Source organism: Arachis ipaensis, chromosome B5, assembly GCF_059453495.1.
Source record: "Arachis ipaensis isolate K30076 ecotype BB chromosome B5, ASM5945349v1, whole genome shotgun sequence".
In the NCBI taxonomy this organism is placed as follows: domain Eukaryota; kingdom Viridiplantae; phylum Streptophyta; class Magnoliopsida; order Fabales; family Fabaceae; genus Arachis; species Arachis ipaensis.
The window spans coordinates 126,832,887-126,850,512 of record NC_142440.1 but is presented as its reverse complement, the minus strand read 5'-3'; the positions used below and the strand labels follow the sequence as shown (position 1 = coordinate 126,850,512).

At 30.3% G+C, this 17,626-nt stretch overlaps 1 protein-coding gene across 1 annotated transcript; it reads right to left on the bottom strand.

Annotated features, from left to right (window-relative positions):
* Positions 1–6,040: 6,040 nt before the first annotated feature.
* On the bottom strand, positions 6,041–12,509 carry LOC107643886 (ABC transporter A family member 2). Its single transcript, XM_088487832.1, has 16 exons — positions 11,836–12,509; positions 11,172–11,403; positions 10,874–11,043; positions 10,593–10,778; positions 10,352–10,447; positions 10,054–10,254; positions 9,746–9,905; positions 9,416–9,648; positions 8,926–9,043; positions 8,767–8,843; positions 8,586–8,675; positions 8,111–8,254; positions 7,716–8,021; positions 7,433–7,513; positions 7,091–7,267; positions 6,041–6,522 (listed from the first exon to the last, which is right to left on the bottom strand). Exons 1-16 carry the CDS (start codon positions 12,202–12,204, stop codon positions 6,259–6,261), a joined length of 2,904 nt encoding a protein of 967 aa, XP_088343958.1. The 5' UTR covers positions 12,205–12,509; the 3' UTR covers positions 6,041–6,258.
* Between the last annotated feature and the right edge of the window lie 5,117 nt (positions 12,510–17,626).

The following is a 17,626-nucleotide window of genomic DNA, read 5'->3' as shown; positions in this document are numbered from 1 at the left end:
GATTTCTATTTTTTTTTCTCTATTACATGTAATCAATTGGTTCTTAATTTCTTTTTTCTTCCTATTTGTATTCTTAATTTTGGTAAAAAAAATCTGTAAGTTCAGAATATTCTTTGTAGAATTTTTCAACTTGCTCAAGTGTGTTAAAAGTCATCCCAATTTTTGGTATAAACTACTCATCAACATCATACAAAAACTGAAAAAACACCGAAAACTTATAAGTACGACATCGAGAATAAATCTATATTACACTAAATTGTGTTTCAAAATACACCAAAAATGTCATTGAACGTAAAATAAATACTCATCGAAAAAATAATTTAAAACTCTTACATTCCATTCAAATTTAAACCTTCAACCATGGCACTGATTTTCATAAAAAAAAACAAAATTATTCAACTCGTAGATAAAATAACTACACAAGCATCAACTACTAACAAACTACATTAACTAGGAACAAAGCAAACCTCGTCCACTTGATCAGATTTAGAACAATAATCCAATTTATCCTGATTCAATTGATCTAAACTTGCATCATCATTTATTGTTTTCAAAAATAAAAAACATATTCAAATTTGATTTCACTGCTTGATATCAAGAAAAATTTTATCCAAATCTTCAAATCAGACCAAAAAGCAGAAAATGGATGGAATGGAAATAACACAAAGAAATTTGGAAAAAAAAAATAAAATCCACAGAAAAAGAAGTCATTTACGTCAAAAGGAAGTTATATATAATAGCGTGTTTAGTCAAAAAGCAATTAGAGATAGTGGCACATGGATGTCAATTAGATTATACCAATTTAGTTGGACTTAGTTGAATAATTAATTTGATTGTAGAACATTATTGTAATCCAAATTAGCATTTGTTTGATTTTGTCAAATAGACTCAATTTTTTATGGGTATTAATTAGCTTCAATATCACATGATTAGTTTTCTCAAACTTTTAAATTTTGATAGTTAAAAATTGTTGTTTAATATATAGTAAGTATTTCAAATGTTCCATGGTATTAAGTGTTCTAGTATTCTTAACTATTATTCTTAATCATGTATATATTTTATGATTGAAATCGATTATTGAAATCAATTTAATAATTGAGATGATGACTAAAAATACTAAAACCCTATATATATATATATATATATATATATATATATATATATATATATATATATATATATATTAAAAGAGAGCTAAAAATATATATATATTAAAAGAGAGCTAAAAATAGTCTCTAGATTCATTCTTAGTTTTCTAGGCTTTTACTATTTTGCCACGTCGATTTTAGTGGCTAATTCACACAACTTGAATACAACTTATCTAACTAAATTACCTTTTAATTCTCCTATTTCTATTTGAAATACTTTTTAATCTTTTTTACAAAATAAAAAAGATCTATTACTATTCTTATAATTTATTATACAATGAATGAGCAATAATAACGTAACTTGAACCTTTTCTTATGCCATAAGATTATTATCATATTTTTATCTCTTTGTAACCTTCTTTCTTTGTATAATATTATAGGATTTTTTTAAAATATTATTCTTTATATTCTCTGAAGGTTCTAGAAGGCTTAGAGAAAGGGGATTGAATCTATGGCCTTCTTTAATTTTGATTAGTTAAGCCTTGAAACTAGAAATTAAACTTTGTTTCTGTTTGGCCTGTGCATTGGATTATGCAGGAGACAATTTCAATTTGTCTCATAAAAACCAGAAAAACAAAACTAAAGCAGAAAGAAAGAAGATGACACAGCCATAGATCTTGGTTCAGTTGTCTTGTACAATGCAACCTACATCCAGTCTCCACCACAACGTTGGTAAAATTTTCACTATCAATTCAAGTATTACATACACCAATTTCCTAGGACTCAACGTAATCCAATCTGGGCACACAAGCTTCAACACAAACTTGACTTGGCTGTGCTAATACCTAGACTCACCACACTAAGTGCTTACCCAACTTAGCAAGGGATACCTCTCAGGTACATGACACAAAATAGAAAATACAACAAAAAAATTTTGAAATCATTCTTGGCTTTTCTCTCAAGTGTTTTTCTCAGCCTTTTTCACTCTATGGCTCTTTCTCAATGCCTCTCTTTCTTGCCTTTTACCTCTCAAAGAAAACTAAGAAAGATATACATTGAAACTGAAATACAAACAATAAAACATGAAGAAGATGATAAATAACAATTTTGACTCTATGTACTGAACCTAATATCTGAACTCATAACCTTGTTCTTCATCTTGGTGGAGTGCTCCCTTTAGTGTAGGTGCAATGCTTCCAAAACATCAAACTCATGAGTGAAGTTTCTCTTTATGCTTTTTCTCTCAGGTTCTCTCTCCTCCTCTTCTAAACAGATTCAATTTTTCCTTTTGTACCTTGTTCTAATCCAAGATTAGAGTTTCTCCCAAGCCAACTTCTTGGACCTTGAGTTTTCAGAATTCATCCTTTCTTTTTCTTCAATCAATCCCTGAATTAGGGATTTCAAATCTGGTCCATTTGCTTGACCGAGGACAACAGAGTAGAAAAAATGAGCTTGCTCAGTGATAATCCCAAATTCAAACCCTTGAAATTGTGCTTTGGCTCCAAGTACCAATGTAGGCCATAAATTTGAAGCAGAGATAAACAGACGCACTTTCTTCGTTTATCCCAAATTGGTATTATAGATATTTGGAAAAGAAGTGAAGAAATTAACTTGCATGCAAATAGAAATAAATCATCTTTATCCTCTGACTTAGCTTAACATGCTTTGATTAGGGCGATTGAACTTTTGCTTTCTTGATTAACCTTTCTCTTTCTTTCTTCCCTTGTGTATTTGAGATTGAAGATGAAGTTCTCTCCCTCTTCCTCTCCTTCTCCCTCTCCCTCTTTTTCTTCAATCAGCCCCTGAATTAGGAATTTCAAATTTGGTCCATTTGCTTGACCGAGGACAACAGAGCAGAAAAAATAAGCTTGCTCAGTGATAATCCCAAATTCAAACCCTTGAAATTGTGCTTTGACTCCAAGTAACAATGTAGGCCATAAATTTGAAGCAGAAGTAAACAGACGCACTTTCTTCGTTTATCCCAAATTGGTATTATAGATATTTGGAAAAGAAGTGAAGAAATTAACTTGCATGCAATAGAAATAAATCACCTTTATCCTCTAACTTAGCTTAACATGCTTTGATTAGGGCGATTGAACTTTTGCTTTCTTGATTAACCTTTCTCTTTCTTTCTTCTCTTGTGTATTTGAGATTGAAGATGAAGTTCTCTCTCTCTCTCTCTCTCTCTCTCTCTCTCTCTCTTTCTCTCTCTCTCTCTCTCTCTCTCTCTCACACACACACACATCAGTGAACTTCTTGCTGAGTGCTGAGTCTAGTAAATGGCTTGCTGACCAAGGACACAACTCATAGATGCTTTCATTACTGAAGGAGAGGTCGACCAGGCCGGATCATGAGTGAATAGAAAATCAAAAATATCAATAGCAGTTGCTGTTCTAGCTTATTTAACTTAAACTAGTTATTCTAGCAAAGGGGTTAAGAGAGAAGTCAATGGAGAACTACCAAATCCAATGACTTTGATTTGTTCGTACCATTCTCCCTCCCTCCTAAAGAGAACAATGCTAAGACTTATCTTTGGGTTAGCTTTCCTTTTGCTTGAGGTGCATTGGGCTTGGTTGGTAGATTTTCCATTCCTATTCATCATCCATGGGATTCCACGCTTTGGGCTTCAACCAACACAGATTTGGGTTGCAACTTTAATCAATTTTTGGGTCTGCATCACTAAATCAAACTATTAAACCTAATTGGATATTTAACCCAATAAATCAATGTTGGTCATCACTATTAATTATTTATTTTCTTAACTCAATATTCTCTTATTCTTTAATTTTATATAGGTTATTTTATGCTTTCAATACTAATAAATTCTTTTTGATAAGTATAAATTGAGTTAAATTCTAATTCATTCTCACCTTATATGTTTACTCTTTCTCATATCTACTATATAAATCGGCATTCACTCTACATATTTTCTTTATCTCTTTCCACATAATTTTATATCTCTTTTTTTGTTTTTCTCCCACTTTTGCTAAATATATGTACTAAGTGATTATGTAATTATACTTATTAGGATGAAGGTGAAGAAGAAAATGATGATGACTCAACCAAATAGAAAGAAGAAGACTTGAATTAACATAATCACTAAATTTAGGTAAAAACATTCTTTGTAAGTATTGCTTAACGAGCTATCTTAATATTAGTTCACATATTTTTTTTATAGTTGGATTGGGTGTGAGACTTATCATGTGAATCACCTATCTTATACAATAATAAAGTGTGTACTTTAAGGGGTGTATCTAATAAAAATAAATAAATCAATATATTTCAACCTTAAAGCTATTCTAACTTTTAGCAAATGACTACTATAGTAGTTCATGAAATTTGTTTGAAAGGTTTCATGGGATTTAAAATGATGAGGACAAGTGAATCACATCAAGACAACAAATATTCGAAAATAAAATGATATTTCTTTTCTGTTAGTGCTTTGTAATGAATAAGTTCCATGTATTCTTATATGAAGAAGTGTGAATGGCTTTCAAGTGACATGAATGTGTTTCATAAATAAAGTTGTATATCATGTGTTTATTTTACAGAGTACAGTGTGATCTCTAATTTCTTATTATTTTTTTTTTTATGTTTTTTTTATCTCACTTATAAAATTAATAGTAAAGGATCACACTTTACTCCCTTAATTATTAAAAAAATTGATAGGATTCATTCCTTGTGTTTTTGTGTTTAAGTTGTAAGTGTATGTTGTAAGAATAGAGTTTACCATAGAAAGTAGATGTATGTCTACATAAAATTGTTCTATGAATAAGATTGATCTATATTTAATTTCTATGAAAATACACGTATGATATCTGAAAGTTATATGTAGTTGTTTGTCTATCAATAAATTTTTATTTATTCTTGACCAAATATAAATAATCTCTTTAGAATAGAAAAACTTACATAATAAAACATGAGAAAATATATAATTCAAAATGGTATTTATATATGTAGTCTTTAATTTTAACACAATATTTAATCAAACAAAAAACTACTAATAAAAAATAGGTAAAAAAAATTACGTATAACCTCTTCATATAATTATGTCAAAAAATATGAATCACAAATTCTAGAATAACAAATAAAATACCAATACACTAAACCGCTCTATTGTGATAAATAAAATATATGATATTAAAAGAAATTCTCTTATTCAAAATATCATTTATATTGGTTATTTAAATAAAGTTTCTATTCTTTTAAAAAAAAATATAAAAACTAACATGCTAATATTTTCAAACAAAGATTGCATATCAATAATCAAGATACTATGAAAAAAATATAAAAAAAAAATATAAAAGACATTTTTAAATGAGAAACTTATATATAAAGGTGAAATAAAAGGACCGTACAAAATTTAAACAAGTTAATATTTTAAAAAGAGCTTATCTCTACAAAAACATATGAGAAGAAGAACAAATAACTTTAATAGAAAGTAAAATAAATACTACATAAAAAGATTAATAAGGGGAGTGGATCCTCTCCAGTAAATAAAAAACTGGATAGTGTGCAGTGTTGGAGAGGATCCATTTTCAATATCAAATACCTATATCTTTTGTTAAAATGCAGAATATTTCATTTCATATTCTCTTCAGGTTGAACAACTATATTGAATTATATACGAATAGCAAAATTAATACTTTGTACAATATTTTCAGATTTAATATTAATTTATATATTATTTTATCAATTATAAATAATATAACACTTTTAAATCTATACTATATACTAATTTTTCTTTCGGGTTTTAGTCTAGTATATATATAATACTACCCAAGAGCATTCTCCTTTAATTTATAAACCAATAGCGCATTTTAGTTTTTTATTTTCAAATTATTTCTACAAAATTATATAAAAATCAGTTCAAATTAAAACATTTACTATAAAAAGGTATGAATCGAGCGGCACATTAAGGACCTATCAATCTACCAGTAATGAGGAAAAAGTTACAATAAAAAAGTTCAAATAATTGTTCTATAAGTTTACCTCTGGCGTTCATAATAAGTCATTTTAAGATTTAACAAGCTAGGTAGACACTAAAAGTACTAATAACACGAGGGAGATAGCTGAACCCTGTATGAAAGAAAAATATGCAAAAGAACATGTACAATCCTAAAAACATTATCTATGACCCACCAGCTCCCACAACATACGGGTTTGCTTTTCATTGAAACCTGACTGAACTAACTTGGCTAGGATCAATTATAACCCCGTGAACTGATCCTGGTCGGCGCGAATTTCTACGGTGTCTTGCCGAAGCAGATGATGATAGTCGAACACCAGAAGGAACTGGAACTTTTTGTGAGTGACCAGAGATACATAGAGCACCAGATTCATCTTGCTCCCAGTATACTTCTACCATAACCCCTGTTGGGTACTCTTCAGACTCTGTTTCTGGAATTCCAACAAATCTAGCTCCTATAGGAATCTGCATGATTATTGTATTAATCAGCATAAAATCACAAGATGTCATGACTCAACAGCAATCACAACTGAAAAGTGTAATTCACAAATTCCATGTAGAGGTGAGTGCTGAAATCAACTTGGTTTGTTCACGGTGTAAACCCTTGACAAGTGTGTATAAATTAACATTTGATATTCATCTTCTGCTAACAATCAATACAACTACTATAATTTGAATAAAAAACTATATTTGAACCAAAAATAAAAAATGAAGATTATGGCCCCTTCACACGGCTATTTTGAGTTGATCAAATAGCATTTTTGAATTTGAAGTTTGAACAAAACTCGACTTGTTAAGACGTATAACCCATATGAAAAATGTTATGAGGCCAATTCTTTTTATCAATATTAGCCAACACTTTGTGCCAACACTTTTTTTTTATTCTATTAGGATTTAGAGTCTAAGGTCTAGGGTTTAAAATTTAGTATCAAAATACTTTTGTTGGCCAACAAAATAATAAATTTTGTTTGTCATATAGCATTGCTCAACTCATATATAGAATAATTGAAAGCAAAAGAGGGTTTGCACATACCTGCAGAGACTCCCCAGATGTTAAGGTCAAAGTTACTAGGGTCCCATCAGCAGCAGCGCTTTCTAGCTCTGCTTGCTTTGCAATATTCAGGAAAACTTCTTCTAGAGTTGTCAGACCAAGCTGAATGTCAGATATGCCAAATTCTTCTTCTCTATCTTGGAGCTCCGCGAAAAAATTCTGCTTGGGAAGAAACAGCAATATAAGACAAGATACACCACATAAATAACCAATTTTTGAACCAAGATCTGCCTGTATTGATCAGTATTAGATCAATAGTCACCCTCATCTTAAAAATGAATTTAAAGAAATAGAAACGAAAACCATAAAAGAAACAAAGCTTACTGTCAGGAGCCCCTCTTTGTCATGAGGAATCACAAAAGTGATGAAGTTGTTGTTCTCTTCCTTTGGCACTACATCTAAATGCTGTCAAAATATTATAAGAGGTCAAAAATTAATCTTTTGCTTGACACGGAAGAACTCTAAACACCCCATTATTATTTAGAGTACTTTTTATACACTTTCAGTGTAAAAGAATTATCTTTTAAGTTATCATTCAATCATATCTACTATGTAAAATAGTTTTCAATAAAAGTGCATCAAAAATTAAATTCTATTATTATCTTACATTCTTAAAGAATTGCTTCACAGCCTCCTGATGTACCGTAGAAACAGCATCCCTATTGTCTGTACGACTTTCAACATTGTTTCCATAGAAGCTGATATTAGCAATGAAACCAGTTCCAAAGCGTGACTTCAATCTGATTGCGGTGCCAATGCAGCGAAGCTTTCCCTTTGCCATGATTCCTATTCGGTCACTGAGAATGTCAGCTTCTTCCATAGAGTGTGTGGTAAGGACAATGGCACGACCTCTTTTAGCATTCTCAATTATGTCCCATACGTGCCTCCTTGTTATTGGATCCATACCAGTAGTCTAAATTTTAAAATCAAGAGATGAATCTTGTAATCAATCCAATTGAATAAATTCACAAAAAAAAGAAGTATCCAACTTTGCATACGTACTGGTTCATCCAAAACAACCAATTTAGGGTCACCAATAAGGGAAATTGCAACACTGAGTCGACGTTTCATTCCTCCACTGTAACTTCCCGCTCTCACTTTTGCCGAATCAGTGAGTCTCACCTCTGCCAGTGATGTTTGGGTAATCTATATTTTTCAAAAAGAACTTGAGTGTAAATTTCAAGGTAAGAAGGTATTATATTATACATGACTAACTTATAATTTTGAAAATTGCAATATCCCCTTTGAGATTCAAGCGATATTACATTCAACCAATGTTGGCAAAATGACACATGGTATTCTTGTGGCATGACTCCAACCCTGGAGTGGTGTCTATGTAGCCATAACTAACTAAAGGGGATGATGTGTAATGTCGCATAACCTCAATGAGGTCAGTGATAAATAAATTCTAGTGGAGAAGCCATATATGCATGCAATTGTGTGTGACTATGAAAGAAAAATTCAGGAGAACACATACTGAGTTGATGGAACTTGGGGTTAGGCCCTTGATAGTAGCAAAGAGTTGAAGATGCTCTTCGCCGGACAGTGCATCCCACAAGATATCAAACTGCAAAAGAGCAAGTTTAATAAAAGGTCAATCAGTTTGCTACAGAGAAGAAGGAGAGTGTCATTGGCAAATGAGAGGGAGAGAGAAACACCTGGGGACATACTCCTATAAGCTTTTGAATATTTGACATGCCAGTGGAGCTACGGATGGAATGTCCATAAATCAATGCTGATATGAAAGATGCAATTGTTACTATAGATGGAAATATAGTTTTACTAATGATTGGAGAATAAGAGAGAAAGAGTTTCACCATCTCCATCAGTTGCTGGAGTTATCCCTGTCAAACAATTAATAACCGTAGTTTTACCCGCTCCATTAGGTCCTAAAAGACAAAATAGTTGATCCCTTTCAAAGTTCACCCATAAATCCTGGAAAAGTTCAAGAACAGCACATTGTACATCATCCAAAAATGAGTCAGTTTCACGAAGAAGTAAATTATAAAGCAGTCCCACTATATTGCCAAATTGAAAGACGAAGCATACAGAGAAATAGCCAAACTGGTAAATTGTAAATCATGATCCAGAAAGAAATCAGGTTAAAAAGATTTCTGCATGCTTAGTTTCTACGACCGTCTAAGAGATGGATACTGAGATCCATCTTGCAACAGAAAAGCACCCAGACCACGAAGAAAACGGCTTCAGCAATGAAATATGTTGCAAGTAAACAGCAAAAAGGACCAGAGAAGTGTTCTTTACATCTCCCAAACTACAAAGACCAGAACTTTTTGAAGAATTGTGTACCTTAACGGCATTGTAAGGTTTAGTTCTTTTACATTTACAGCAGCAACCAATATTACAAGCACCAGGATATGTCTTTGCAAGGCCACGTATCTGAACAGCAACATTTGCATCAACCACACCTTCTGTTATTTGTCTTTTGACAGTATTTTGTTCTTCAAGGACATCTTGATCATCTGGTGTAACATGCTCTTGACGAGGCACTGAAACTATGCAGCAACTACAAACCCCACCCTCTGCAAAAGCAAGTTAAGGAAAGAAGGAAGACAAGTTCAGCCAAAAGTAGCTGTTAAGAAGAAATAACACAACTTAAATCACAAAATATTCAGTCACCTTTCACATTTTGGCCTCCTCTTCCCATCCAATAATTCGGATTTAGAAAGTATAACATCGATTTCCTCACACCAGATGCATTGGGGATTATGTTGTCGAAGTAGATGGCCAGAACAAACCACAAAACGAATGTAGCTAAGAGCCATTGATAAATGTCATTCTGTCCATGAAAGAAGAAATCATAATTGTTGCATAAAAAATGAAGGGAAATGGCAAAAGGGGGATATAGAACCATAGTAGAATAGGTAGTCAAAAGCTTCTTAATTTGATTTTGGGGGTGTTGGTATAAATTATAAATTATTGCATACAATTGTAATCACACAGTCTTCATCGTCAGGACCACATTGTCCCCGTTTACTCCATCGAATACCATGAACTTCAGAAGTTGAGACCGCCTCAGAAAGAATATATAGAGCTTGAGCAAAGGGATTGGGCGGAAAGAAAGACCAAATTATTCGGAAAGTCTTGGAAATGCTATCTGAATAAGGAAATCCTGCTTGTGTAACAAGCTGCAATTTGCAGAATTCCAAACAAGGATAGTATGAGTGATCTTTCTTTCTCTATATTCAGTAAACCTAGTCTACATAGTGTAATAGGGAGTCATACCTGAGTCACAAAGCCAACAATAAATATGGAGAAGCCTACTGTTGTCGCTGAAGAGGATTTACTAATGAAAGCAGATAGCATGAAAGCTAAGCCAGTCTAAAAACAAAACAGAATTGATATGTATGAGAAATTATTCCCAATATACAAAAAAAAAAAAAAAAAAAAAAAAAAAAAAAAAACCCCGATGAACAAGCAAAAGCTATACATGGTACATTGAGAGAAATCTGAGAAGTTTTCTTACCATACTGAGTTCAAATAGGAAGAACACAAAGAACACGACCAGAAAATCGTTTTTCAAGAAGAAACGAAACTGAAACATCATTCCAAAGAGAACTACGAGAAGGGATGACAGGAGAGTAATGAATGCCTCCCAGATGAGCCAGGACAACCAGTAAGCAGAATCATAAAGTCCCATCATAGTCATTGCCTGTGTCAACAACATTAAGTACACACAAGAATAACTACAAACTATGATTGAAAAATGTTGAAATTGCGGGCTTTAACTTGTGAAACGTTAAATACCTGGCGAAGTTTAAGCTCTTTTTCTGTAACCAAAGAACTCATCTGAAGCACAAAATTGAACATGGCAATCGCAAGGAAAAATGTTGGACCTACGGAACTCACTGTTGAGAAAGGTGCCGTGGCTGGGTGTGCAAACTCCCTCAAAAAGACATTCCAGCTGAAGTTCGAGTCTGAAGTTTTTAAAAGTTATAAATTAGATCATGGCTTTCAAAAGCAAAACATAAAGGGCACTAAACGGAATAATTTTATCATTCAAGGAAGATAATTTGCAAAATTCAAATAATGAACAAATTTACACCTCCAATCAGGTTCCTAGCTATTTCTCGCTCTGCAGCAAGCTGAAGCGGAAGTTGAAATGCAAAAGTGGGGTCTTCATATTTGCCTCTCTTTTGAACATATGTGGAATTTGTCTGTAAACCATAGCTGATGATAGTTTTACTTCTTTCCACAAAATGCAAAGCCCCTGGACAGTGCATAGGGTTGTTCAAAAGCCACTCGTCCACTGCAGCTTTATCACTAAAGGATTTCACCTGCAAAACAAGAAACAAAAAAAAAATGAAACAAATAAAATCATAGTGACACATCCCTCATGATCTCTCCAATTGTTATGCAAGAGGTCAATATCGATGCAACAGTACTGTTGCTCCTTTGTGACTTCGAGATCACGGAATCAAGCCCTCTATTTTAGACTTATTCTTTCAGGACCAACTCTTCCATGAAAATTTTAAGCCTCACATAACCAATCCTTAGTTAGTCACGCAATAGTATACTACTTGTTATGTTCCTGCTTCCATTAATTGTTTTTTCTCTCAAACAAACCTAATTTTATTTTTTGGTCAAATGATAGGTGTCCTTCTATCACTTCGATCAACTACGTATTGGTTATCAAACCAAGCTAATTGATCACCAAAAGAATATTTAAACAAACAAAATTCCAATTGATGGATAGGTAAGTAAGGTACCTTAGAGGGAGGTATAGTCCTTCCAGGGTTATTGTTCATGATAGCTTCAACAATGGTCCGAATTCTAGGGTTGCGATCACCGCTCCATACAAAATCATAGCAAGGGAGTTTGACGAAGAACTTGTTCTCGCATGGAGGGATGGAAGGTGAAGGGCGAAGCGGAGGCTCAGGGACGCTCTTGTAGTAAGTTGTGTTCGAGTACTGAGCTTTAATTGCCTTGTCAATGGCGAAGATGAGGAACATGAAGAAGAGTGGTGACAGAACCTGAAGCAGCGTCGCCTTCCTGTTTCGCCATGACAGCAGAAGGTTCTTCCGTAAGAGAGCGCTGAATTGCTGAAAGAGCAGTGCCAAACCGCTCGTCACTTCCATTTTTGGTAACTTTTTTTTTTCTTCTTCCCGTGGCTTGTTATGGTTTTGCTGTTTCCAGAATGTGAATGGAGAGTTAGAAGGAAGGTGCTCAAGTAAACGCAAGACAGAGCAGAAGAAGCAACGTTCCTGTTCTTGTTTTGGTTATTGTCGTTGTCGTTGGTGTTTTTTACTATGTCTAATTTCCTTTTAAGAGTAAACTATTAACATCGTTCTCCATTTTCTAAAAAGTCCACAAAATACCCCTATCATTAGCTTAAACAGGTATGCTTTGAGATATTCGACCAAATTTAAATTTAATTATTTTCAACAATCAACTTGCCATCAACATAATTATATCAACATAATTGTACGTAAATTTTTATTAGGTCAAAATTCAGCCAATCGACTCCACGTGAAATTGATATTTGAGAATCGTTAGATAATTTGACTAATTTAACTAAATTTTTATCTAATTTTCAATTATAAATTTCAAGTGCAGTCAACTTCACGTAAAGTTAATAGATAAAAGTCGTTAGATAAAAATTTAGTCAAATTCATTTAACGGTTCTCAACTATTAACTTTACATAAAGTCGACTGTACTTGAATTTTCACCTTATTATTATTATATTATTTCATAATAAATTATATTCTTGCCCAAACATATTAACGCAGTGGATTCTTATTCGAGTCTGTTTACTTCTTTTTTCTGTTTCTTATTTTTAAAATTATCAATTCTAAATGATTATATTTGTCAATATTTAAAAATTAATTATGATAAAACTTTTCAATAATTATAATATTTTATATCAATATTGGACAAAAGAAAGAACCCATAAAAAGTGTTTCAATAAAGTATATGACAATAAAAAAGTAATTATATATTAAAAATAAGTTAAGTAGTATATATATTTATACAAAAATATATGATAGCTTATTTTTGTGTATATCTAACATGAGTGATACACCAAACGTTGTATTTGTGAATTTTATGACAACACTTACTCAAAGTTACGCTTTCTAATAGAAAACAGAATACAAGAGAATAATGGTCATAAAATACTTGTAGAAAAGCATTGCTATTTGTCAGGAGAAAGCAACTCGTTTCCAAATTAAAGTTGCCACGAAAAATCGAAAATTATTCTAATATATAAAAATGGAAGTTAATTATATTGATAATACCCTGATATATAATTTAATGTTTCTTATCAATATAGTTTTATTATTAATATAGTGTATCATAATTGATCAATTTCTATTATACATATTTAATAATGATGAAACCCCGGTAGAAAGAAAATGACTAAACAAGTTTCATGGGATCTCAAATTATCATATACATCTAATTCATTTATAAAAGAATAATAAATTTATAATGGATTAAAAGGTAAGATTATTTAATTTGTTTTTTATATAAATTTAAATTTTCTATATTATATTATTAGAACCATTTTCTCATAATGATTCTTCACATATTATCATATAAATAAAGGTATTCCGACTTTATTATTGATTATTTCAAAGATTGTGACTAACAAATGTAGTTAGATAAGAATATATATATATATATATATATATATATATATATATATATATATATATATATATATTGTACCATTAATAATATACTCAATGTTAACTTTGATGACTAAATAAAATTTATAAAAATACAATAGTCAAACAGAATTAAAAATAAATAAATAAAACTTAGTCACAATATAATAAAAAAAATAAAAAAAAAATATGCATGTTGATTTACGCGGCGCAATTTTCTACACGCGGATACCACTGCACGAGTAGAGATATGACCTTTTTACTTTACTTGCAACCCAAGCAACCAATTTTCGAGCATTAACAATATATTAATGTTTTACCAATATCCCAGGCCGTCTTGAGAAATTTATAACAAAATGTTTTAATTTTTAACAAATTTAATTTTTAAATTTTTATTTCGTTAGATAAATTAATTTATATTAAATTATTTATTTATATAAAAAGATCAATCTGAACATTTTAAATATTATTAATGATAATTATGTTTTTATTAAACAAGAACTTGTGTGTCTAATATTTTTTTTAATTTGATGCGAGTACTAATATTTTAACAAAATTTTGGTGATTAAATTTTTTCTGATAATTAAAGTATTCAACTAAAATTCTTCAAAACTAACTAGAGTATTACCATTAATTTTTTAATCTTTTTTGGCAAACAAATTTTAAGAAGAACTTTTAAAATATAGCTTTTACTATTTATATGAGCTTTCTGTATTATTGATATATGTTTGGGAATTATCTTAAATAATGAGATCTACGATTTAGTAGGGTGACGAATTTTGGGACGCTTGATTTAGTAGTGTGAAAAGAGGAGAGATGTCCTATAAATTAAAGACATTCCAACGTTCAAATTAAAATGGATCTAAGAAATAAGATTTTAGGATTTTTGTGTCGTATTAGGAATATGTAACTCTCCTTATATGAGTACTCTCCTGATTTTAGAGATCTTTTAAATAGAGAAAAATTTGATTCACATCTGAACATGAATCATAATGAACGAATTGAGTTAGTCCGAAAAATTTCGAATTTTTGGACCGAAGAAACCAATTTAAACTTGAAAGTGGCATTCGTCGTTGGACCGCTAAGACTAGAATCTGAATCTACAACAATTACAACTCAAATTCATAACTATTTGCGTTATGCCGTTACCTGTAATGCACCATTGTTCTCCCATGTTGTTTTACATAAATTTTTAGGAAGCAGATTTATTCCTTGGAGCAACAATCAACAATTCGGGACTACGGTTTTGTTTGTGTTTGAGTTATTTTTCTTGAATTTAGTCGGTTTAATTCTTTCAATTAATTAAGTTTCTCTATTCGTTTTGGGTGTCCATATTCAATTATTTATTGCAAATTTTCAGTGATTTTTGAAAGAGTTAATCACTGTGCCCACATGTTTTGTTGATGTTTTTGACAGACTAAGTAAATTAATTATCCTATAGGTTGGTCTTTATTGAAATTTATTAGGTTTTTATTATTATTAAACATTAACTTAAATTGAAAATAATAAGGTGGCTCCAAGATGAAACTCATGTCTCATAGGCATTGCAGATACGTTTTTTTTAATAACATTACATATTCCGATTCCACTTAGATCAAGCCAAATCTAAATATTGCATGTCACCAAAAAAAAAAAAAAAAAAAAAAAATCTAAATATTGCATATTTTAAATGCGCTGTGTATTCGAGATATGCCTTAATTTTTCTTATATACAACGTATTCAAAATGTAATCAAGTATTTTAATACATTAATTTATTTAGTATTACGAATATTGATATATAAAATATTTGTTTATCTATATATAAAAATGATTTTGTGTGACAAATTTTGGAGTGCATCTATGACTAGTCAAAATTATCGTTCCACAACACCTTGGAAAAAAAAAGAGTAAATGTTCTTTTCGGTTTCTAACTATTTGTTCGATAGATTTTGCAACTCTTAATAAATATAAAAATTTAAATTGGTCATTATCTACTTTGATATACGTACGTTTCAGTTTTTGTAACTGATTTCGAGTAGATCACTTGTTGATGTGCCAGTAATTTGTTCCTACAATAATAAAGAAGATGGCTAAGCAAGTGATTGACAGGTCAGCAAGTGACCTGCTCAAAACCAATTTATAGGGATTAAAATATATATATATATATATATATATATATATATATATATATCAAGATAGATAAGAACGGATTTGAATTTTTATATTTGTTAAAGAATGTAAAGTTCATTGAACAAATTGTTAGAAACCGAAAAAGATATTTATTTTAAAAAAAATAATCATATTCCAATAATGACTATATATATTGGTCGAGAGTGTTATCCCGGGAAATTTCTGTTCCTATTGAATGACGAGAAAAAAATTATGGGTGATATAGGGATTAAAGAAATAAAACAGGGGCCATTTGGTGTCTGAAGTCTGAACTCTGAAAGCAACTTCTTATTAATATTAATACATGTTATATATAATGGAAATATAAAAAAGAGCTAGTGTAGAATTGTTTTTCAAAATATTCTTTTATCATCATATATATATATACACACAAAATTATAAAAATATTATTTTGTTGCATTAAAATTAAGTTTATTATGACCTTTTAATTCTAATTTATTGTAACAGTTATCATATTGAGAAATTGAGCTCATGCATGGAGTGATAAAAAATCATATTATGTATATTTGAAAAATCAATTATTAAATTAATTATTTATATATAATATATTAAAATATAAATATATATTAAAAATAAATTAAATAATATATATTTATATATAAATACATAATATTAATTTTTACTTTTTTAGTATAAATATAACATTTTTGTTTTTGAAAAAAAAAAAACCAGCAAACTGTACGTTTACTTCCGTTCCGTATTAAACGTGTGATCATCATCACCCATAAGCAGTGGAACTGTGGAAGTGACCCTTTGTTTCATTCTATTTTGTTTTTTATTTTTATTTTATTTTATTTTATTTTATTTTTTTGACAACCTAGTCAAACACAAATGCTTCAAATAAATTTGAATATATTTTTTTAATTCCATTTGACTTTCCAATTCGAAAGGATAGAATAATAAGTTAATAACAATAATAGCACACAGGCTAACTTATATTCTAAAATGAGTAATGATATATGTACAAAGTCAACACTTCATTAAATATCCAAAATTCCAAAATACTTTTAACACACTCGTTTATTCTCATGAAAATGAAACACGGACATTTTTTTCTTAATACAGTATAACGTGTAATTGAAAATCATTTTGTTTGTTTGACAAAATTAGCCGCGCATCTACGACGGAATAATGATGTGAACAGCTAATTTTTTATAGCTGATTTTTTGAAATTATTTTATTTATCAAAAATTTTAGATTATAAATCTTTAGTTTTACATATTTAAAAAATAAGAATTTTTAAAATTAAAATTAAAAAATTATTAATCTTAACTAACTAAAAGTTGATTCTGTATATGCTTCACTCGAATTTTGGTATTTTTTGACAAAATGTTAAATCGAACTTGTATCAAGATCTCAGTTCGAGAAGCATATACGACTCTTCTAAAAAAAATGAATTTGACTCAGGAATAAATTAAAAACAGGGTCGAAACAATTTGCACGAGATACTAATAACGAATCTATAACGAATAAAGTAAAATAGATAAATAAATAATTAAATAAAAAAAACCTTTAAATAAATGAAACCGTCAAAATTTCAATGGAAGCAGAATAATAATGAAAATGCAAGGAAAGGAAAGAAAATAAATCAAATGAACAAAAGAAAATAAATTAAAAATTGAATTCTAACACTCATATGCACTTGCACTCCATGTTCTTCCGTTATGCCGTTGAGATTGAAAATTTTATGAGTTTATGTGATGATCTAGTGTTTTTGATTA